Source organism: Toxorhynchites rutilus, chromosome 3 (genome assembly GCF_029784135.1).
Source record: "Toxorhynchites rutilus septentrionalis strain SRP chromosome 3, ASM2978413v1, whole genome shotgun sequence".
In the NCBI taxonomy this organism is placed as follows: Eukaryota; Metazoa; Arthropoda; class Insecta; order Diptera; family Culicidae; genus Toxorhynchites; species Toxorhynchites rutilus.
In genome coordinates, this window is record NC_073746.1 from 308,993,791 (window position 1) to 309,018,770 (window position 24,980).

Genomic DNA, 24,980 nt, shown 5'->3' on the forward strand with positions numbered 1-24,980 from the left:
ATTTACAGGTTACAAATACATCGTTACATTTCAACCGGAAAAGAAACCTCGTGAGAAACCGTAATGCCATCTCCACAATTAAGGCAGTGGTTGACTCGGAAGATTACGTCCATCATCAACACGAAGCGCAGATTGCTTTACCGTTATATTCATCACCAGGACTAGCGGATCATTTTTTTTAATCGTCTCAGCGACTAGCGGATCATAATTAAGCGGATTTCATTTGGTCAACTTCACTAGCAAAGCTGTTTTCACAGACGTTAGATAAAAACGTCTCCAAAACATTTCACTTTTGCTATGTACAGGGTGGGCCATTTAAAGTGGAAGCATCTGGCAACCCCATAACTTTTGACAGAGATGTCAGATTAACAAATGTCATACCGCGTTGGAAGCGTCATTTCAGTACAATTTTAACCATGGAACAATACACACCTAAACAACGCGCTGAAATTGTTCAGCAGTACATTCAAAATAACTTCTCAATTGTGTTAACTAAACGTGCGTGGAAAAATAAAAATAAAGTTAAAACATCGCCTGGAGACAACACTATACGTTGATTATATGCCAAATTTATATCGTCTGGTAGTGTTGGTAATGCCAGTCATCTGTCCAAGACGTTTCGACGAGAATATTGATGCCGTTCGAGCCAGTGTTGCAGAGACTCCATCGACAATGATAACCGATTTTTTATTGCCATTTGTTCGTGAAAATGAATTGGACAATTACTGGTTCCAACAGGACGGCGCTACATGCCATACAGCGGCTGCCACGACCAAATTATTGCGCGAAATGTTCCCCGGAAGATTAATATCGAAAAACGGCGATTATGACTGGCCACCGAGATCACCTGATTTGACGCCTCCTGACTTTTTTTATGGGGATATTTAAAATCCAAGGTATACACTGGTAAACCAAGGACCCTGGCTGCGCTGAAAGACAATATCCGACAAGAAATTGCTGCCATATCGGCCGAAACATTGGGCAAAGTGATGGAAAATGCCGAAAAACGGGCACATTTTGCGGTCAAGGCCAGAGGCGGTCATTTACGAGATATCATAATCAAAAAGTAGTTAGAACAAATCTCCTTGGACCAAAATAAATGAATTTCAAAAAAACTTTTTTTAAATTCCACTTCTTTACTTTGCTATTGCAAAAACAAATCCTTCCACTTTAAATGGCCCACCCTGTATATACGTATCGAAATTCGCCAATGTCGAATTTTGCTCCCACATTAAAATCTTGGAGTGAACTAAGCGTTATTCGTAGGTTGTGTATATTCTGTCAGGTTCTGATACCTTGCAATATAAGATGTTCTTTCAGAGATGCAATGGTCAATTAAACAATTGACGGAAAAATGTAATTCGTTCATTTTATAAGTTTAATTATTTTTGTCTTTGATAACAATACCTTTTTCATAGTGTTCATTATCATAAGAAAAATAACACTTCTGATCATTGGATCTTTTTTGACATTTCAATTGAATCTTTTTTGACAGCCGTTTTGATTCAGTCCGCACTACCTAGGCCTCGGGGAATCCCGTAAAAGTTCATCGGTGTTCATTCAAGGCGTGTTTTCCATCACATTCGCCGGCCATAATAGAGTAACACGAGTGACTTGGGCTATCTCACGTCATTCGCGACGTGGAATAAACCCCAATATATGGGCTTGAAAAGTTTCTGGTTTCCAGTTTTAGATTATGGAAGTGTTCGACAAATGGAACATGAGCTGAAAATAAACAGCGTCTGAAAATTTATTATTTCTATAATATTTTAGAGTGTCAGCACCTCTGATGGTTGAAAAACTGTTAGAAAAAAAAGTTTCAGACTTTTTGAAAAAATATTGGCAGTAAAAAATTCGTAGCTCTTTTCATTATGAAGCTTACTTTCAGGATGCACTTTCTTAATTTTATTTTCAAAAATTACAGTGCCAAATGATCATCGATTACACAATATTTTAATCGCATTTTTCAAAGGTAAAGATTATGTAAATGTTATTAATTCGGCAACATAACATGTGTAACTTTTAAATGCAGATGTTTTTGAAGATATTGTATAAAAAACAACTAATAAAATTGACTTCTAGCTAGAATTCTTCGGACTGTTCAACATTTGGAAAGTGTTCAACAATTAATTTACTCCTATGTTTCTCCATTTACTTTCTCCTCTACTCACAATATATGTGCGCCTATAGCCAAATGTCTCACCAACTCATAACCCCTCCCAACGACCAATTCCAACTAAAGTACCCGCAACAGATAAGCCGGCGCTTCCATCGCCGTCCTCCACATAGTGTTGCACATCTTAAGTGCCGTAAATTATCATCGATTAACGCACCCCTTAAGCAGGATCAACCGCACTGGAGAAGGTAAACAACTCCACATGACATGTATACGGCAATATCGAACGATCGAAAAGTGGTTTTAAACTAAAGATGAAATATCGTTTTATGGTGCGAGGCGCAGCACTCGCACTTGGACTCGAGTCCAGACGAGGTGTCGGTTCGAAGATCCGTGCGGAAGGCCACCTGTTGTGATTTGTGACTCAATTACCGGCGCAATTCAAACACCGCAGTAATTCGATTGAATCAACCGGCAATTGTTTGGGTGAAGAAAACAAATCGACCAATCACCTTCACACGATTAATTCTCGAAATCATGGGTTGGTTACGTCATACGTCATACCACTTGCGATCAGCGGTGATCGACGATTACAATCTTCAAATACGCATGTGCTGTTGTAACGCACTGACATTGAGCACTGGGCTATGGGGGTTTAGTGCGTACCAACCGCACCAAGTGACACATTTCGTGGACTGGTTTAAGGTGTGGTAAAAGCACAAAAACTTAGGTCGCGTCCCAAAATGGCGCTTGCGAACCGCGTGTGCGGATATTGGCGCATAATAGCAACGAACAACACACCAACCAAATCGAATCGATTTGTGCGAGCTCACCTCCGACTTCCTTTTTGATTGAACTGTGCCATGTTCTTTTTTTTTCTTAATTATTTTCATCAACTGTTCCGAAAGGAGGACGACCTTGGGTGTCGAGTCACTGAGCGCCGCTTGGCGCTAGTTGGCTATGAATTGGGATTACCTGTGGCGGTTTTCTAGTTCAGTAGTGGTTCACCATACGGAAGTTGTTTCTGCAGATTTGCACATCTCCTCCGATGGAGCTGATATCAATAGCAGAAAAAAACCGGTTCAACAAACGGACAGAGGTTAACTGCTACCGAGGCACCAGCATCACTCGGTATATGGTTAGTTCGACTCATAAAATTATGCAAAAATGAGAATAAATCCGGATTACAGCTAGTCGTTCGTGTTTAACGATTTGCGTCTGCAAAAAAAGTGGCCCCACTGAACACACATGTTGCGAATTGGGTGAATTGATGCTATTAAACTATTGAACGGAACGCGATTCATTCACTCGGAATGAATGTGTTCTCAGATTAGTATTTGATAACAGGTTTTGTTATGGCTTATGAGTTGCTCAAATCTCGCAGCGTTCGACTCGACTACGTTTACGGCGGAACTGAGCAACGTGAGAGGGAGAATTTAAACGAGATGCACTCATTCTCTCGAGCCACTCACACTCGCTAAGCCGGCCGGCGATAGCTGAGTTTTTTTTAATGCAATATCACACTGTAGATCCACAACGTTGAATGCAGAACCAGCCATGATAAACCATAAGGAATCAAAACGGAGAGATAATTCTCTCCGCGTCTTGATTAACCATCGTTTGAATCGAGCTTCGGATGTTCATGCTCCATCTCTGATACCCACTTTCGATCCAAACACCCCACTCGTCTACGGTTCTCAGTGGCAACTGTAGGCTGGTGATAATAACATAGTTGCCTTTGTTATGTTTTGACGTCGATTGCTTTGTTGTGACGTAAACGACAAAAGAAGAGAAACTTGTAGATTATAGATTCTTCTGGTAGCGCGAAGGACGTTTATTTTTGATAACAATAACGATTGAATAGAACGATTGGTAGTCACAGTATTGTTCGTGTTTGTGTTGGGTTCAAAATTCGGCTTTTTCTTGTTTACATTTTTATTTGCAGTGTGTTTGACGTTTGAAAGTGGAAACGGGATTAACGATCATCGTAGTTCAATCAAGTTTCACAGTTTATTTCACTACAGCTATTTATAAATTGCAGATTGTAGAAAAAAAAACCCTCCAAAATTGCCGTAAACATATCTAGCCAATTTCGACCCATGAAGGAATGAATTCATTCTCAATCAACATATCAACATATATTATCATACATTACATATATTATCAAGAAAAAAAGTTCATCTGTCTTGTCCTTTTCTATGTTTGCCGAGTGTTTCTCCAACAATTTGTAATTTATGTTCATTCACTACAACCAACTGGTTATGACAATTGCTAACCAGTTTACTGAATGCTGAATGCAGAGAATATTGTTTTTAAAGTCATCACCAAAAATGAATGATTCACAATGTACCTCCATTTTTTTCTGGGCTTCTTCTCGACTATTATCTCTACCAAACATGGCTCACTTATTTTATTGATTGACGAAACATACATCCACTGTAAACCATCTTCACCGTTCCACATGTTTCAATTGTATCTATAATCAGTATGAAACAAACAATCTAACCTAATCCTACGTCTTCTATGTGGTCGTATTTCGGGCACAACCCTCCTGTAATTTTGTTTTAATGATGTTTGTGAAGGGTTCGATTTTAACAATACAGTAATTTACATTTAACACAACAATTTGCTAACTGGAAATGACCTGTAATGCGACACGTTTAATTTGACATTTTACCTCTAATTGGACATTTTTGTAAACATCGAGTTCGGGGCCCAAATTATGGCCCCACATTGGAAGTCGCCACCAGACGTCGACGCTGTACCACTCTCTTCGAAAATGTCCAATTACAGGTCAAAATCGCCAAGAAGAAAGAAAAAAGGTCAAAATCGCCTCCAATGCGACACTGAGTGATGCCTCGGCATATCGCATTAAATGTAAATTACTGTACAAGTGTTACCGACTCTCCTTTGCGGGTCGTTTGCGGATGTGGGAGTTCGAACAATGAGCAAAATATAAGAACTTTTCTTGTGAAATAACCTCTTTTTATTTAATTAATTTTAGAACCGGAATTGTCCACCAGCTCGCGTCGCTCGGTCTTGTCCGCAGCTGCGTTGCTGCTTTGATATTTGGTTGACTGGTACCACCTTCAGTAGGGATGCACAATGGCACAATCTTCAGTACATTGTTCTTTTTGTATTCCACTGGCCCAACATTCAGCCCGTCGAATTGATGATCCTGTGACAATCTTCAGCCCGTCGAATTATTAGCTGGCACAACCGTCAGTTGTGGTCGAAGTTTTGAACTTATGAAGGAAAACGTCCTAATGGCTCGGATGCTAATTGCTGATTGATCCCAGTTGGGACATGGTTATTTTATGCCTGACGGCCCCCGGAAATACACTTTGGTGCGAAAGGTGGATTTTTTATAGCATTATTTGTGGTGAATATTATCCAAGTAACACACAAAACAAAAATTGTGCCAATGTCTCACAAGGCACTTTTTTGAATGTAGGATAAAACGAATTTTGTGTTCATATTAGTGTTTGTATAAATGATTTTGTGAATTATTTTTAGTTCGTTTGGTCAAGATGAAGTAAATGATATTTGGATTTAATGTAATGAACAATTACAAAATGTTTGTTCCTATGTTATCCGTGCACATGTCTTATGGTGGGTTTCGACAATTGTTCAATGGATTTCAGGAGACGGAAAGTAAAAAATAAACGAATACAATTTGTTATTGTACACAAACTAAAACTGATATGAATTCTAATAATATAACATACAACTAATACTGGATGCTGAAATCCAACATAGAAGATGCTTAGAGATACCGAGCTCAAACAATAGATGAACCAGCAGTAGCCAAATGAAATGCCTTCAGAACTTTTCGCTGAAACAGCATTTTTTGATAGTTTTACCGAGATAACTTTTTTCTTTGCATCCAAGGATATAAAAATGAATCCACTATTAGGCGCAACGTGAAATAATTATTCGCGATTACAAAGGTAACATAAGGAGCATTATCAATCATCAGCATTTATGCCGGGTGATTTTCTGAATTGTTTTGATTCAGCACGCGGAAATAAATTTATATGTTTCCACAGTCATTTATTTATTTATTTGTATTTAGTCTTCGGTGGTACCGTACAAACTAGTCCTAACCTATACTAAATTCCTGATTCTACATATGAAACATTGTCTGGCAATATTGAAATGGAATTTTTCACATATGTCATTGAAAGCTTTAAGACAGGAGCATAGGGAACTGTTGTATCCATAATCAGTCCTGTGTCTAGGAATGGCAATTAGAGCGGAGTGTCGCAGCTGTCGCGGTGGTACGGCAAGTGGAATTTCTTGTAGAAGATCAGGACAGTCAATGTTGTTCGTCAGGACGTCGAATATTAACAGCTGTTGCAGCCTTTGTCGTCGTACAGACAGAAGTTCAAGACTAATCAGGCGGCAACGATCTTGGTAGTCGGGAAGATTTAGGGGATCGTTCCAAGGCAAGTTACGAAGTGCGAATCGTATAAACATTTTCCGAATGTGTTCGATGCGGATTATCTGGTACGTGTGGCAAGGTGCCCAGACCGGAACAGCGTATTCTATGATGCTACGCACTAATGCGCAAAAAAGCGATTTCAGTGCATACACGTTGGTTAGCTGAGCAGCGTTGCGACGAATGAATCCAAGTACGGAATACGGTTTGGCAGTACTAATGGAAACGTGCTCATGAGAACGAAGTTTAGAATCCATCATAACACCCAAGTCGCGAATAGACTGTACGCTCGATCAGATATTGGTGTGAGACTGAAGATCGACTGCGACTAAAGGTGATCATTTTGCACTCGGTTATGTTCACATTCATACCATTCTCTTTACACCAGCTCAGAACTACGTCGATATTCTGATGATTTTAAAGTCGTCAGCAAGAAGCAGCTTCTCGGAGGATATACGAAGGCATAAATCCTTGATGAACGGGATAAACAGTAATGGACCCAGCACGCTACCCTGCGGTACACCAGATGGTATGCTGAGCGTGCTGGATCGCGACGAATTCAGCTGTACGAATGCCTTTCGATCTGTTAAGTATGACATTAACCATTCCGCGATCCAGGTCGGGAAGCCTACGTGCTTCATTTTTTCAATTGCATAGGCGTGCGGTACAGTGTCGAAGGCTTTCGAAAAGTCGATATACACAGAATCTTCTTGATTAATGTGCGATTCACATAGAACGTTACGGAAAAGAACGTCTACGTTCCGTCAACGTCTCCACCAATTCGCACATACAGTCAATACTTGCACCAGCACCGTCACGTCAAATGTCAAGCGAATGAGTTAAGCGCGATTCACATACAACATCCACGTCACGTTCACGTTCCGTCACGTCACGTTGCAATTTCTATTGAAGTATTCACATACACCAGCAACGTCAAGTCGAAGTTGTCGTTGCCGGTGTAGGTGAATGTTTGCATAAGACCTGCTTGGAAGAATAATTGACGCAACGTGATGGGACGGAACGTGAGCGTGACGTGGATGTTGTATGTGAATCGCACTTTATTCAATGTTTTCATGGTGTCGACATCTACAACAATTCTAAATTGCAATGTCCTCTTTCAAATCAGCATGCCTAGAATCAGTCCTAAATTTAGAAAAAAATCAATGAAAATCATTGAACTATATTATTTAAATGCCTAAAACCTGTAGTCCCGCCCCTTTTTCAACAATAATAATATATAGACTATTTTTCTCAGCTAGTCGTGAATTAATTTTGACTGAGAAATTTGAAACAGGGAGATATGTTGGCATAAAAAATGCAGCCAAAATCAAAACAAAAGCCGAGACACAAAGCCCAGGCACAAAGCCCAGGCAAAAACCCAACGAGCCGTCCCTCTCCGTTAATTATTCTTTTCTACAGATCCTGCCGGTCCTTTTCGTTCGACGGTCGCTGACGGGTCTTTACGTTGCTGTTGTATGTGAATGTTTCCACAACAATTGCTTAGGAGAATAATTGACACAACGTGAACGGGACGTGTATGTTGTATGTGAATCGCACTTAAGCCGTTCGATCTCACGAAACAGTACGCTGGAGTAGCACATTAGGTTGGTCACCGTTGAGCGATGCGATAAGAATCCGTGTTGATAGTCAGAGATAATAGGCTTTACAGCATTAAGCATGACGTTGTGCATTAGAGATTCGAAAACCTTTCCCAAACAACTGAGAATCGAAATTCCTCTATAGTAGACCATATTGTATAAACTGCCGGATTTATGGACAGGAATCATAGAAGCGGTTTTCCATAAACTTGGAAAGCACCTCTGTTCTGAGATGGTAGGTTGTTGAAACATCCCGGGCGAGGTATAGGTGGAGTTGAACAGTACACACGTTGGAAAAAGTTGGAAAAGCAATTGGCAGCTTCGTCGGCTGTACAGGCTATATGGTCGTTATAGGTAACATTAATTGGTACGCGGTTGCCAGCTTTTTGTCCTTTAACCTACCTCCAGAACATCGATGGGTTTTGCTTTAAGTTTGATTCCACTCTGGATATGTATTGTTGATAGGTGGAGGAATGTAAGCCATTGTACGATGTCTCGATGCCACGCAACCGCTCTCTATTCACATCTGATCTAAGAGCAAAGAATCGCTTACGTGCTTTCCTGAAATCAATAATCGAATGAACTACAGTTTTTTTTTCCAAAAATGTTTATTAACCCCTTGCCGTACGATTTTATTTCAACAACAAGGCCCAAAAACGAGTACAGTGAGTCGTTTCGATACTCTGCTGAGTGTGTGTATCTTACTTACGATCGTAGCAGTTCCACATCATCACACGCCTGAAGCATGTATCCATTTCACATCGATAGACGACGAGTGAGGTTCGATGTTGTACGTTCTGGCACAGTCTAATCGCCACGAGTGTGGTTCGACGTTATACGTGAAGGAGTTAATCAGACTCAATTACTTACTATCTAACGTTTACAGAGTCAAATTTCACCTTAAGATATAACTTATTTTCTATATAATTGAGACTAACAATTTGGTAATAACTAAATCTAACACTAGATTTATTGGACAGAATTAGGACTTAAGACTAGGATGGAGTGAGTGTGGTAGTTTGGTTTGATGAGGAGGGAACGAATCAAACAGATATCATTTCTTAAAAGAAATTGGTAAAGGTTGAGGTCGCGACTAGTTAAGATGACTCTAACCGGTAAGTCAGATTGCCTTCCTTAGGGTGCTCATACATTGTTTGACCGAAGCCAAATATTTGACTCTTTTTGACAGATAAAATTTGGTCAACGTGTACTGTATATATTCTACACAAAACACGACAAGCAAATATTCAATTATTGGATGTCTAAAATATTTTTTCAGTCTGTTCTTGGAACCTGTCGGTACATGGTTAGGTTACCTTGAATATTTCAGCGGATTTTTTCCATGTTCGGTGTTTGACATTGTTTACCACTGTTGAAAATTGAAGAGTGGCAAACAAAATAGTGTTTGTACAAATATCAAATACCTTATCTGTCAAAAAATATCAAATATTTGACCTCCGGGCAAACAGTGTACGGCCTCCTTTAGCCTAAGGTTATTTTGGATCGGAGTACGCACGAAAATTTGATTGTACGAAGAGAAACAAACAATTTTGTTCGATAGAAGCTGACGAACTCGAGCGAAGCAAAGGGGAAGCAATGTAACCACACCAATACAAGTCAATGTGGTTGTTTACTTTCACTATTGCATACAATTTGTACGACCACTTTTCTGCACTCAGTGTCACCGCCGCCTAAGACGGGTTCTCTGCGGCTAAAGCACCAAGCGTCTCCGAAATGGCTGGTCTTTTTGTGGCTAAAATTACTCAGTGTCCACGGGAAAACTATTTGTCCTTCTTCAGTGACATTCAGAACGGTTGCTTTTCCAGAACCTGATCTGGTATACTTTCCAAAGACCTTCTCGCGTAATAGTGTACGGAATTCCATGCAATTTGGCCGCCTTTCGAACAGGACATCCGGTCCTCAACATTTTCACAGCGTCTGCTATTTTCGACCTATCAAATCGGATGCGTTTCTGACCGACATTTGTTTTACTCATCGCAATTTAGCAAACGAAATCTGTTGGGTGGAATAAAAAACAAGTAGAAATATGGGTGTCCTTGTTCCGGCCATGTTTATTTTGGTGATAACCGATCGAATTTGTAATGAAAAGATGTGAAAAAACTTTTAAATCAGACTACTTACTTCAGAGCAACGTATCTGTATTGTTCAGTTTTTACTATTTCCCGGCAAATTCAAATCGTTCATACTTCGCAATTAGATAAAAGTCGCAGGATGGTTGTGTTCGAGACACGACCGCATAGTTAACGTAGGATTACGTAGGATCCGTTAGGCTATCTGTTGATTCTGGATATGTTAGAAGAATAACATCGTTAAACTCTTTGATAATGATTTGGTGATGTCTCTATTGGGGAACACATTTCGGTAGGAACAAAAGTTCCCCCTACTTTCATGAATTTGCAATGCCGATTTCCCCCAGGCAGCTTGGTTGTATTGTCTCTGTTAGGGAACACATTTCGGTAGGAACAAAAGTTTCCCGTACTTTCATGTATTAGCAATGACGATTTCCCCCAGGCAGCTTGGTTGTAATGGCTCTGTTAGGGAACACATTTCGGTAGGAACAAAAGTTCCCCCTACTTTCATGTATTTGCAATGCCGATTTCAACCAGGCAGCTTGGTTTTTATGTCTCTGATAGGGAACACATTTCGGTGGGAGCAAAAGCTCCCCCTAATTTCATGTATTTGCAATACCGATTTCAACCAGGCAGCTTGATTTTAATGTCTCTGTTAGGGAATACATTTCGACAGGAACAAAAGCTCCTCCAAATTTCATGTATTTGCAATGCCGATTTCCCCCAGGCAGCTTGGTTTAAACGTCTCTGTTGGGGAACACATTTCGGTGGGAGTAAAAGCTCCCCCTACTTTTATGTATTTGCAATGCCGATTTCTCCCAGGCAGCTTGGTTTTGATGTCGCTGTTAGAGACCCGCTGCATGTGCCGTCAATTTCGACCAATCAGCAGTGGATATATCCGTTAGGATTGGGGTTGAGATTTTTCAATTGTTCGATAGTTAGTTTCATGACATATATTATTTTCTTGAATATAAAAAATTGTTATGGAGTGCCGAAATCGATTGACGCAAAAATTTCATCAATCCATCATGAAATGACTGAGCAATAAGCGTTTGAAATTGGACAATTTTCACGATGTGCTCGATTTTAGATTTTCTATTTGTACCACAATACACTTCCGAAAGACGCAATCGTACGTCAAAAACTGTGAACAATGTTGTTAGTCACTTTACTAAGCAAAACAACAAATATGGTGAATGATAGGGCGACGTGCGATATTGAAATATTTAAGCGTGACTAATAGTACTTGGTATTTTATATTTAGTATTGTATATTATGTTTCGAATATTTATAGTTTTACAAGTATACACAACAATAATTTACTAGGAGATATAATGTAGCTAGTGTGAAATACAGTATTTTATGTCAATTGAGCGGAATTATGCGCTGGCTGGTATAAGGTGTGAATAACCCGGAGACGGTGTGAATATATTCGAAACGGACTTACTGCGTCTTACTGCGTTCACTGCCGAACAACGAAGAGGTTTATACTGCGGAAGACACCAATGACATCTGTGATAGTAAAGCCGGATTTAGACGTTGTGAGTTACTCGGTTGCGAGTAAACGTCAATCGATCCGAAGAATTACGAACGCACCCATACCACGAAATTTGACATTTGAGTTGCATGTATGGGGCTACTCACAGCCTAGCTACTTCAAACTTTTTTTTTTGTTTTCAAACGCGCGAGTAGCTCCATACATACAAATCAAATGTCAAATTTTGTGGTATGTGTGCAATTCTCGCTCTGAAGGGAAATTCCCCTATGTTAGAGCACGTCTTACCAGTACGAATGCCGAAGAGGAAAAGGGGGACGAGTCATGATTATACGTGTTAACCAAAACATCGACGGCTGTGATGTACGTCGAGTTCAGTTCGATTGACACTATCAAATCAATATGCTCATTTCACACTTCCTTAATGACGTATACCACACATCTCCCCTCTACTCAAGGGAAATAAATGTCTTAATCCATTTGATATTTTAGTATGCTCATCTCCTTCTCTGGCGACTGTCTGTTAGAACATAATTTAAACGTATCTTGCTGTTCAGATCTGAGTTCGTCAGGGAATGTCTGGCAATTCCCCTATTCTTGACCCAACTGTCTTACGCTATATTCTCAGTGGAACTTCACAAGCTACAATGTTAACGTTACGAATGTACAAATATCACTATAACCACAATGAACTAACATCATGGCAACCACACGAATCTTTGAATGAAATAATACTTTTTTATATATTTTTTTTTGGGGGGGGGGCACCCAATTCCATCAATTGTGCCACAAAACGACACAAACATTTCACTTGTTTTTTCCCTGACCACAGGAATTGTACTTTTTTCCCTATTTTCATTCCGATAATTGCTGGTATTATTTACTGCATGATAGAGCTATTTATTGGAACTTCAACATACCCAAACTATTGTCTCACTGATCCTCTCAGTTGCTGTAAATGCAACAGATGTTACATGGTCGCACGAAAACACATACACATACATATATTCCAACATGGTACCTCACCTTTTGTTCTAGTGCTTGGAGCCTTCCAACTCGCTCCGTCAACGCCTTTTATTCTATGAGCTGCTTCGTCCGCCTAGCTACCGGAAGCTTTTTCTTTGTGGCTCTATTGAAGCGGAAACCAATTACCCAAAAATATGCGCGTCTCTTCAATGATTCGATATTACGAAAATATTCCCTCTGTGGGCCCTGGAATATGCATCTGTTTCCACGTTAGGTGATACTATACTTGCGAAATATGGCGGGAAAACTTCACTCGTTGTTATTAATATTCGCGTAATCCAGGCAACCCCGTAATTTTTCCTGCCTGCGTAAACTGTACACTTAGAAAAATCCTCGGTCGAAAACTACAGATGCAAACTTGCAAACTTTAGTAGAATGTACAAATGCAAACTTTAGTAGAATGTACAAATTTTTTGTACATATTGTCAACAAACCGACATCCCTACCAGAGGTTAGTATATTCTACTCGATAACATTGATAAACTTGAATGTTGTCAAATCTGAAAACTGGCGCGAAAAGTGCGTATTAACCACTTTAATTGTTGCCATAAGGCGATACGGAGGTATAATAAGGATATAATTCTGATACGTGCATCTTCGGCGGGAAAATGTACCTGATATTGGCCTTACGAATCATGGTTCTGCTTGACATATATGTTTATTAGTACGGTAGAAAATGACTATGGATTGGTAACATTTACCAAAAATTTCGTTATATTTACTAATTATTTCTCACAGTGTACCTCCATCAGCTTCAAGGACACACATTTGATATTCCAACCAAGACGGGTCTATGGTACTAGGTGAGGCCGTTTCGTCACTAAGTTGGTTAGGGGAGCGGTATATGAAAACAGTACGGAAGAAAGCAGAAGGGGAATTATTTCCTTGAAGCGTGAAAGAGACAGACTGATCAGGAGCGATCTTCGGCACTAGCGTATTGTGTTTTGTTTACAAACAAAACACAGTAGACTTCCAAGATGGCTGGAGAGTGGTTTTAGCAAGTTGGCCCACCTTAGGATATACTTCTACGCGCCTTGATTCCAACCATATTATATTGTAAATTTTCTTTATCACCAAACTCGCTCCATACTGGGACAGTCGCAATCAAACCCGCTTCGATGAATTCAGCTGTAACAACCACATTAACGAGAACCGCTATGCAATGTCACACAAATGACCGCTTTCGGTAAAAGAATGAAACCAAGGCAAGCCAATTTTTTCAATTATTTCGAGCTGGATGATATATACCGATTACCTTGCTGCAAAATTTCAGCGTTGATCCGAGAATGTATTCATTATTTGGTTTGTTGTTGGACCGTCGCCGTTTACCACCAACATTTTCTCATAATATCATTCGGCTGCCGATAACGGACCTCCACCGTAACCAAAGTTGCATGAGAGAGCAATACTGTTTTGAGTTGCAAGCAAATCTTACTTACTAACTTACTAACGAAACAACCAATTTACCCCAGCTTGTGGGCGGCCTATGATGCATATATACACTCACACACCGATATTGTTATGTTGTGATACTTTTTAATCCCTTCGGATAGACTTTCTTGGAATTGCCATGTTAATTTCGCTCCCAACAAGTACATCTCGTTTCACTATTTCCGTGCGGACATCCCGTCTCGCTATTTCCGTGCGGACATCCCGTCTCGCCATTTCCGTGCGGACATCCCGTCTCGCGATTTCCGTGCGGACATCCCGTCTCGCCTTTTCCGTGCGGGCATCCCGTCTCGCTATTTCCGTGCGGACATCCCGTCTCGCTTTTCCGTCTGGACTTCCTGTTTCGCCATTTACGCGCGGACATCCCGTCTCGCTTTTCCGTCTGGACTTCCTGTTTCGCCATTTACGCGCGGACATCCCGTCTCGCTATTGCCGTGCGGACATCGTGGCTCGCTATTTCTGTACAGACAACTCGTCACGCCATTTCCGTGCAGACATTCCGTCTCGCTTTTACCTCGCTCAATTTTAAAATTATTTAATTTTACTTATTATTATTATTAATCGTTTGTATGAGGGATTTCCTTCCTTCCAAGAGCGTGAGAAATAATAGTGCGGATAAAGAACGTAATAAACTTTTCAATTATACCTCCTGGCAGGATCGCCAATGTGCAATTCTCGCTCTGAAGGGAAATTCCCCTATGTTAGAGCACGTCTTACCAGTACGAATGCCGAAGAGGAAAAGGGGGACGAGTCATGATTATACGTGTTAACCAAAACATCGACGGCTGTGATGTACGTCGAGTTCAGTTCGATTGACACTATCAAATCAATATGCTCATTTCACACTTCCTTAATGACGTATACCACACAGTATGGTTGCGTTCGTAATTCATCGGATCGTTTGACGTTTACTCGCAACCGAGTAACTCACAATGTCTAATCGCGGCTTAACGCACCGATTCAATGCGATGAGTTACATATCGAGGTGAAGCAGTAGGCGAAGTATACTTGTATTCACATGCCAAATTGCGTGTCGTAATTATTTGCGTTCTCTATGAAATGTATATGAAAGAAACAAAACAATGTTCAAAATACTCACGGTTGCATGATGATTTGAGCCCAACTTCTCATGAAGTCTTGTATCGGTTTGTTTTTTAACAGATGGCAATTGTGTTGTTAATTATTTCCATTATTTATACACTGCGTTTCACAACTATAGAACCACTCATTTTTTCTGAGTTTCCAGAGATATGTAAGAAGTCAGTTGAATTGAAGTATATAGTTTAAAATACAATAACTATCTTCATTTATAAGACTGACCATTTCAACTTTATTGTTGTCTTCAGACGCGAAACATTCAAAAAACTAAAATTCCAGTGTTTCATAACTATAGAACCAAAGGGAAAAACTCTCACTCCTTCACAAAATTAACACCAATTTAACAATTTAACATGGATCACGATTAGTTTCTAATTCGTAGGTCATCTTTAGTTCTTAATCAGTTCGAATAACCCATTCGGTGTGGTTACGGTCAAGCTGCGCCATGTTGTAGTGTATATCACGTTCTACGAAGAAGGTACTGATCGTTTAAGTTCTTCAAATCACTCATACTGCTTGTAGGCTGCATCTACTGTTCGTACAACCACTCCTCATAAGTTCCTGACATGGTTTTGATTTGGTAAACATGCTGACCAGTCCAAAATCTGGTTTGAGGAGAATTTTCCCAAAAAGGCCTGGTTAAGATAGCTTACCATCAACACGAATGGACAGTCATAAGTGCAACGAAGTACTTCAGAATCATTTACTGCTGTTATTGCATCAAAAACAATGTGATAATTGGGTAATTTGGCATCGGTTCATAAAATCCGGAAGGTCATGGCATGTTTTAATGAATAGGGGCTTCAGATTCTGGACTGGTCAGCATGTTTACCAAATTAAAACCATGTCAGGAACTTATGAGAAGTGATCGGACGAATAGTAGATGCTGCTTACAAGCAGTATGAGTGATTTGAAGAGCTTAAACGAGCAGTATCCTCTGCATAGAACAAAATACATACTACAACATGATGCACCTTGGTTGTAACCACACCGAATGGGTTATTCGAACTGATTGAAAACTAAAGATGACCTACGAATTAGAAACTTATCGTAATTCATGTTAAATTGGAGTTAATTTTGCAAAGGAGTGATAGTTTTTCCCTCTGGTTCTATAGTTATGAAACACTGGAATTTTTGAGTTTTGTTTTTTGAATGTTTCGCGCCTGAACACAACAATAAAGTTGAAATGGACAGTCTTAAAAATGAAGATAGTTGTTGTATTTTACACTATATACTTCAATTCAACCGACTTCTTACACATCTCAGGAAACTCAGAACAAAATAGTGGATAGTTGTGAAACGCAGTGTATGGTAAAAAGGTCCAGAGAGCAGTCGTATTCTTTCGGTGAAATGCTGCTTAATTTCCCCTATCACACATACCAACCCTGAGAGCCATAGCTGGTGCTTTAATAGATCTTCAAATATTTTCTTTGAAATATCAAAGGGTAATTGTTAACCATTCCATTGAATTCAATTTGTGGCAACACGAAGATTTCCGGGGATACAGGTGAAATAAATAAATGATAGCATTTTGGACGGATACAGATATTTTTTTCGTGTTCATGTTTTGGTTATTTCTTTAAATTGTTCATAAAATTATCACAGATACCCTCTATTCTGAGCTGAATCGGAAACGCTTTCTACCGCCATTGATTTCATCTGTTGGCTAATTTTCATAAAATGAACCTTTCTTCACAAACTGTCTTAGTACACGTAGTTTTGTTCAGTAAAATTCAAAATACAACGCATTATGTGACAACAGTTTCTGTGCGTCGGTCGGAAAATGTATATGACTTTCTCACAGAAAAGAACAAAGCACTAATGTTGTTGCTGAGGCTGATATAAATAACTACAAATAAAATGCCACTGTCCGGATGTCATTCCATCCACATTACATTGATCCCATTTATTGTAATCGTTAATAGCCACCCAGACGTTACTAATTATACCGTTATCTGTGTGTTTTCTTTCAGATTTAATCCGTGCTTGGTAAACAACTGAATCGCTGGTCCCCCTGGAGTAGCAACGTGCGTGCTTTTGGGAACGCTGAGCCAGTCACAACCTTCGCGCGGATTATCCCGATGGCACAGTTTTGGATTTTGGCTCCGAACGTCGAACACTTAATCCCAGCAATGGCTTAGCGACCAGTTCGGGCTGGTTGGGCTAACGCAAATAGAATGACCGATCCGTTGACAGGTGGGTCTCGCGCACGTAGCTGCACTTGTTCGGGGGTAACGGGAATGGTGGCTCAGATTGAGGCGCAGTCCACGACTGACGTCAAAACAAGTGCTGCTGCCGCTGCGATTGTCGCGGCCAGTGTTTACTCGGGAGGAAGCGGAAGGAAGCCGGTGGCAAGCGGAGCCGGGATTGTTGAATCAAAAGACACTGCAATCGGTGCTTGTTTGGCGAGAGATAAGGAAGCAAGGGTGGAAATGACCGGATCGGCGTGTGGCAGTAGATCGCGACAGCGAAAGACTGCTGTTTACAAGAGATTTTGGCCCGACGGGGACGGAGGGGAACGGAACTCCGAGTGTGGATCGGGGTCGTTCTCTTCCGGGGTTGAGAGCGACGAGGAAACGATTCGATTCCCATGTGTCGAGCGGCTGATTGAAATGTACGCAAATATTATCAAACAGAAGGAGGCGGACACGCAGAGATTTATGCAGAGTGTAGTTGCTGGTAGGGGTGGTGGGGTTGCAGGGGATGATAGTAAAAGGCGATTAGATAAGACGGCTGCCAGTCCTTGCGATAAGACAGGTGCAAACGCTCTGGATGAAAAACAGTCCAGCTCAGCGAGCAGTACGGTACTGATAGAGCCAGCAGACGCTAGTGGTGTCTCGAGGATCCAGCAAAATAGAAGTCCCATATCGGATGACGGTTGGAACACCACCCAGCAGAGTCCTTATTGTTCCAGTGACGAGGAAAGTGCCGGAGGTCAATCGAAAATGAAAAACAGAGACAAAGTCACACGTTCGTCGAGCTCAGACTCCGCTCTCGGCTTGGATGAAGATATTAGTCAGCAGGAACAGGAGAAGATCATCACTAAGGTGGGGAAGACAAGACGATTGACACTAGGCGTCGCTGACATCCCACTACGTTCGGCGCTGCTTCCGGTTCCAGAGCCGACACTCCTCCCAACCTCGGATAGTACAACTATCAACGCCGATCATTGCCCTACATTAGTTCGCAGCACGATGATTCTCGAAGCGCAACTGATCGAGCTCCCACTAGGTAGTAATCCACCTCTCGCGGACTCCGGCTCAACGGAAGCTCTCGGATGTCCCAGCACTTCGATCTCACGGCGGGAATCCGCCCAGAGCTACATCAGTGATTCTGGCGTCGATGGAGTGCGCTATGTGCGAACCCCTTCGGTCGTAGTGTCCGATTACTCGGACGACACAATGTGCGGTATTACGTTGGAGGAGATCGAATACCTCCGCAGGCACCGGTTACGCCGGGTATCCACCGACTACGAGTCCGATTTAAGTGCTGCCTCATCCTGCAGCAACTTGAACTACTGCGGATCGTCGATCAGTGCGCTCGATGGTTGTGACTATCAGTGTGGACTGCGAACGCCGGAACGAAAGGTTTCCGACTGTTCGACCTGTTCTACGCTTAGCTACGACGAGGAGGATTCAGCGTTGAAGCAACAGCTGCAGGATCTTGGCCTGAGGCCACCAATCGGCGAGCTTTGCGAGAAGCCTTATCCAGAGATTTTGGAAGCGAAGAAACGCCAGAAGAAAAAGGTTTGTGATCATCAGATGTAGTTTAGATTAGTGATAATAAATAAAAGAAAATGTATATGTCATAAGTTCAAATCGACTACACAAGTTTGAAAGAATTCTCGCTGTGAGCTGCGATAGGTTTGCACTCGATTGCTACTAATTCAGGGCAATCAATGGTTTGCAGAGTCTTCGCCTATCCCGTTTTTTCGTTCGACTTAATTTGTACATTTTATGGCTGATCATATTCCAGATTGATGTCAAATTTCATTTTCTGTTTTATATTTATAGCGCAACTATTTGTTCTGTCTTTCGCCTTATTTTTTACAGCTTATATATTTTGAGATGTATCGATAGAATATAATACATTCGCAAGTTTTTGTTTCGGTTTAAAACCAAGCAAAACACACCCTAAAATGGACACACCCACCCACTACCACTTGACGATCACAATAAAATGGATTCTCACCACATTCAATCTGTCCATCCTTCAATTGTCGTATGTGCAATCCACGTCCTCGTCATCTTCGTAGTATTGGTGCGGAAAAAGAAGAGCATTAAAATTGTTTTTATTTATTTCCACCCGATTAGACACAAAGCACCGTCGGTTTTGTAAACACCCAATAATTGCCGCTATCAAGAATGTTGATCAACTTTTTGTTTGCTTTAATTTTATTGCACGATTGTGGAAATGGGTGAGAATTATAAACAAAACCAGCTGAAGCTCGCGCGTCCGTTTGCGGGGTTTATTCGGCATCAATTTGGTTTGCAGCAGCCGCCGAATGACGTCAAATGGAACGCTGGAAATGTGCCTCTATTCGCAAGCTGAGAGCGAAAAACTCACAAAAAATAACGGTACGAGAGTTATGGTGGAACTAAGTGGTCATTGGCTAGATGATTATGTTGGGTAGCTATGTGTGAATGAGCATAACTTTGAATTATGAACATATGGTATCTGCAAGTTATGCTTACAAACTATACAGCGGATGAGCGTAAACTGGTTCAATGCATACAATTCATCAGAATATGTATGAAACCCGATCCGTTTTGATATTCAGTTGTTGCTCATCCGGTTCAGTCTTGGCTTGACAGCTTTGTGCTTTCGTGTGAACGAACCTTTAAAACATTTTAATGATCTGTCAATGTCAAAATGTTAGTCTGTGACAAGTCACCTGTTGGGTTTTCGTTGTTGGTTTGAGATTCACTCCACCCACGGTATTTATTAAAATTATTGTTAAAAAAAAGAGAAAACACTACAGCAAAATTTGAAAACAGCTAGATAGGGTCCTTCGCATAAAATTTAAAAAAATATCTTTATTATTCCAATAAATAAAAACCTAATAAAAATAAAATGACAGATTAAAAAAAATATATAGATATCTAGGGTTAAAGGACGGCACATAGTCATACACAACACGAATCAAGGTTTGTGAACAGCACAATCAACATTACACGACACATTAAAAACATCGCACAGGTTGGCACGACTGAAGACGGTAAAAGGAACCCGAACGAGTAGATTTTGGCGGGTCGAGAGAGTTCCGGTGGGATCGATTCGGGACTTACGAGAGCGACCGCACAAAGACCAGACGCATTCTAGAGAAATACAAATCCAAAAGTTATTTTATGGAACAAAATTCCCCACGATCAAGTCCCTTCACAAATTGGGAGTCGCAAGCCGTCCTACTAATCAACACCAAGTTGTGTGGCGGTTTCGTGCTGAGATTCATCGAAATCATCAGATGTTTGTTCCTGGTGAGACGTGGTGGATCATCGATCGAGCCGAGAACCAGAGCTGAGATCCCGATGAAGAGAACGTCTGAAGACAACGCAGTGACGAACCGGATCTAAATCTCCGCCGGAGAGACGAGCCAACGCGAGCAACCGAGGAAGGATCAACGGCGGGCCCTGACACTGACACACGACACTTGTGAGTACCCTGTAAAGAGTGAGGAGCTAGGGAAATAGGGCAGGAGAGAATTTTTAAATAAAAGTCCGTCTTGCTAGGAAACCTAAGAACGTGGTGTTTTCCCTTTTCATAACCTGGCGAGACCATAGACGACCCTGGGAGGTTATAAGAGAGTCCATGCGGACAGCTAGGGCCAAACGGGCCTAAGTTTCAAGTCTAAATTAACATTTTCATCGTTTTGAAATAATTAAGGGGCTGTCCACATACCACGTGGACAACTTTAGAGGGGGTAGGGGGTAATCAAATGTCCACGCTTGTCCACGGAGAGGTGGGAGTGGGTGTAGACTGAGTCCACGTGGACAGGAAGAATAATTTTTTTCTTAATTAAATTTATATTTTCTTAAATCACTTGTACATTCAAAATTAAATAAAATCTGTTACACATTAAGAATTTCAAAATTCTCTCTGTATTTATCAATAAACGGTTTTAGCCGTCTGAGAATGCTGCCCAGTCAAACGTATATATATTTTTTCTCAAATCATTGAACTTTTTCAGTATTTTAAAAATACCTCACGTAAACACGTGTAAATGACCAAACTATTTCCTGTGATTGAACTTTTCTAGTTACGGGGTATGCATAGATCCTCATAGCCCAAAACTATAAAAATTAAACAATTTGACGAAAAAAAACCTTCTCCACATATGATCAATTCTCAACTAGGACAGAGTTGTTGAACTTCTTGTTGTGTTTTTATGGATTTTTATTAATCTTACAAAAATGCATGATAAACTGGATTGTTTCTATCGATCAAATTGAAGTTCTCCAACTACTCTTCAATTCCTTCCTTGGAACCACAAGAATTTTCTTCCACTATTCCATTCCATTCGCCACAAATCTTCCACTAATTTAAATGTTTTATAACAGATTTTTATGCAAAATTTTCTCATCTTTCAAATGAAAGCAATTGAAACGTTCTAAGCAGCGTACTTTTTGAATTTGAGTCAAATCAAGGCAAAAGAAAATCGATCCCAAGGAAAGTTCAATAATTGTTTCTTAGTTGAGATGTGACCACAAGCGAGGAAGGTTTTTTTCATCAAATATGATCCTCTATCACCTCTTGAAATATTGTGGATTAGCTACTTAACAACCTGCATATAACAATATTTTAAACAGACATAAACGTTTTCGTTGCATTATTCAATTTATGAGAATGTTTTCTCAAACAGTTGTTTGAACATTACTTTAAATTTGCATAGAAAGTTGATTGATTTCTCAAAAACTTGTTTCAATCGGGCAGCAGGTTTCAGAGCTATGATTTTTTGGAATATGAAACATTTTTTTTAAATGGAGAGTATCGCGTAATTAATTAATTTGGCATTGAATTGTTCTCTTTTTCCCCGCGAGCACTGCGACATCGAAAGTGAGTTTTGAGTGATTTTTGATACGCTGTAACTGTGTTATAAAATAATGCATTTCTCGAAACAAACACTGGTCCTTGCATAGAATATTTTCAAGTTTGTGGTGGTCAGTGGACTGTTTCGACCATCGATTTGCTGTGCGTTCATTATTTCATTGAATATTCCTTATTCAAAATTAAAGGATAATTTTTCATTCGATAGAGAATACTTCTGTAGGAAAAGGTTCTACTGAAACTTTCTATGAATCAAATGGAAACGAAATGAAATTATTATTGGGAATATATTTTTAAAATCTATACAAACTTTGAAAATAAACCAAAAACGTTTTATTTTTTTCTTCTTCTTCTGAAATGGCGTTAACGTTCCCTGTGGAACTTTTTCCGTCTCAACGTATGCATTAACTAGCGTCATTTATTAATACTTCATTGAGATTTCTTAAGCCAAATAACACGCCTTGAATGTATTCCGTGGGGCAAGCTCTAGAATACGCGTGACCACAGTGCAAATCGAAGGAAATTTCTTTGACGAAAAATCCTCCGGCCAGAAGGGAAACGAACCCGAACACCTGGCATGATAATGTGAGACGCTAATCACTCGGCCACGGGTGCACCTTTATTTTTTTTCTTGTAATGTCTTTTGTCTACAACCCATGCACAGATTAAACTTAAAATATGTATGTACGATAACCCTAAACTAGAAATTTGTAGCTTGAAAATGTTGTATTTTGTATCTTCATGTCATCATTGATATCGAAACTACAGCGTTCCGAAATCGTTTAAATATTTCGACCCTTTACTTCTCAATCCTTTGTTAAGTGCAGATCTATAGATATTAGTGCATGTTTCCTACTTTATCTTTTCTTTTCTTGAAATTCTTTTTTCTGAATAAAAAAAATATGAGTGGGTTATACCTATGATATAACCGCAAGGTTGACGTGGAACTACCTTAGCTCATTCGTTTGTATTGATTAAATTCTTGATTGAATGAAACAGTTTCCAAATTCAATTGAGTTCAATATATTTGCTCTGTGAGTGAAAAAAATGAACAAATGCCGTGTAAAGTCAATTCATTTATTGTGATTGATTGTTCTTCGTTACAAGTAAATTTAATGACGGACCTTTTACTTTTGGTATGATGACTAGAACAAAATATATGTACGGAAGAATTATCAAACGTTTGATGAACCAGCCTAAGGCTGAAAATCTTTCCAATAAAGACAAAAAAAATTATCAAACGATTATTTTATTTTACATTTCCCTCTGAAGTTTACATCCCAAAAGTGTAAATACTTCTCGAATCTCGAATTTGCTTGAAACTGGGAAGTTCATTCGCTTCTAGTGTCTGCACGATTTTCCCAGGTTCCTAAGTTTAGAAGATCATGTTAGGACAGACATATTCCACTCTGCACAAAGGCAAGCGAGGACAAAAGTACTCGCAGTTTGCATTTATTTGCAGAGCCGATTTCCCCAGAAACCTCGGTTTTGAAGTCTGTGTTAGGGAAACACATTTCAATCGGAACAAAAATACCCCCGATTTGTATGAATTCGCAATGCCGATTTCCCCACGCTCCATGGATTTGAAGTCTGTGTTAGGGAAACACATTCCAGTCGGAACAAAAATACCCCCGACTTGCATGAATTTGAAATACCGATTTCTCCAGGCACCTTGGTTTAGAAATCTCTATTAGGGAACACATTTCGGTGGGAACAAAAGCTCCCCCTACTTTCGTGTGTTCTTCTTCTTCTTTTTGGCTTTAAGAGGGTTTAAACTTTTCAGTTCATTCGCCTCTAGGCTCTTTCGTGTGTTTGCAATGCCGATTTCGCTGCCTGGTTTTAATGTCTGTGTTAGGGAACATTTTTCGATGAGAACAAAAGTCCCCCTACTTTCATGTATTTGCAATGCCGATTTCCACAAGGCTGCTTGATTTTGATGGCTGTGTTAGGGAAACCGTAAATCGGGCCAATCAAAACGGTGCAGTTAGGGCGTTTAGATAACGCCTAATATTTTACAGTTATTCAATTGTTTATCTAATGAAAAACAACATTTTGTTAGTTGCGATAGATGCGTAGAAATATTCCCTATCAAGTGATGCAAACATCTCTCCTATCCAGTACGAAATGTTCGAGCTATAAGCATTCGAAATCTTTCATTATTTCCTGCATGTTCAGTGTTTAGGTTTTCATTTTACCCTCCATATATTCCGGTTAGACGTAGTCCCACGTCAAAATAATCTATGCATATAGAATTGTTCTGTTTGTTTGTGTGCGCTTCAAATACTCGGAAAGTTCGGCACTGATGGAGCTCATATTATGACACAATATACAATCCACTTCAAGGATTGTTGCTGCTACTGCCAACACTTCAGGAAGTTTTAAAAGATTTCCAGTTGGAATAAGCACAATTTTGAAATAAAGTTGTGAACGTAAATTAACTTTCTAGTATTGAATATGTTGCCCAAGATCAATTTTTGGAATTCTGTGCTTCATATTCGGATTCGTATTGTTCAACTGTATATCGCGCGTTTCTGTTCTGTTATATGTGACAGTGACAGGGTACAACTTGTAAAATTTTAACAAAATAAACTTGAATGGAATGTAAATTCGATTTGCGCGTAAT

At 40.0% G+C, this 24,980-nt stretch overlaps 1 protein-coding gene across 1 annotated transcript in view; it reads left to right on the plus strand.

Annotated features, from left to right (window-relative positions):
• The window catches only part of LOC129778502 (inositol-trisphosphate 3-kinase A), a 511,575-nt gene that overhangs the window by 114,700 nt on the left and 371,895 nt on the right, over positions 1-24,980 (plus strand). The window contains exon 3 of the mRNA XM_055785428.1: positions 17,287-19,059. Within this exon, the coding sequence (XP_055641403.1) occupies positions 17,491-19,059 (1,569 nt within the window). The 5' untranslated portion in view covers positions 17,287-17,490. The remainder of the gene's footprint in view (positions 1-17,286; positions 19,060-24,980) is intronic.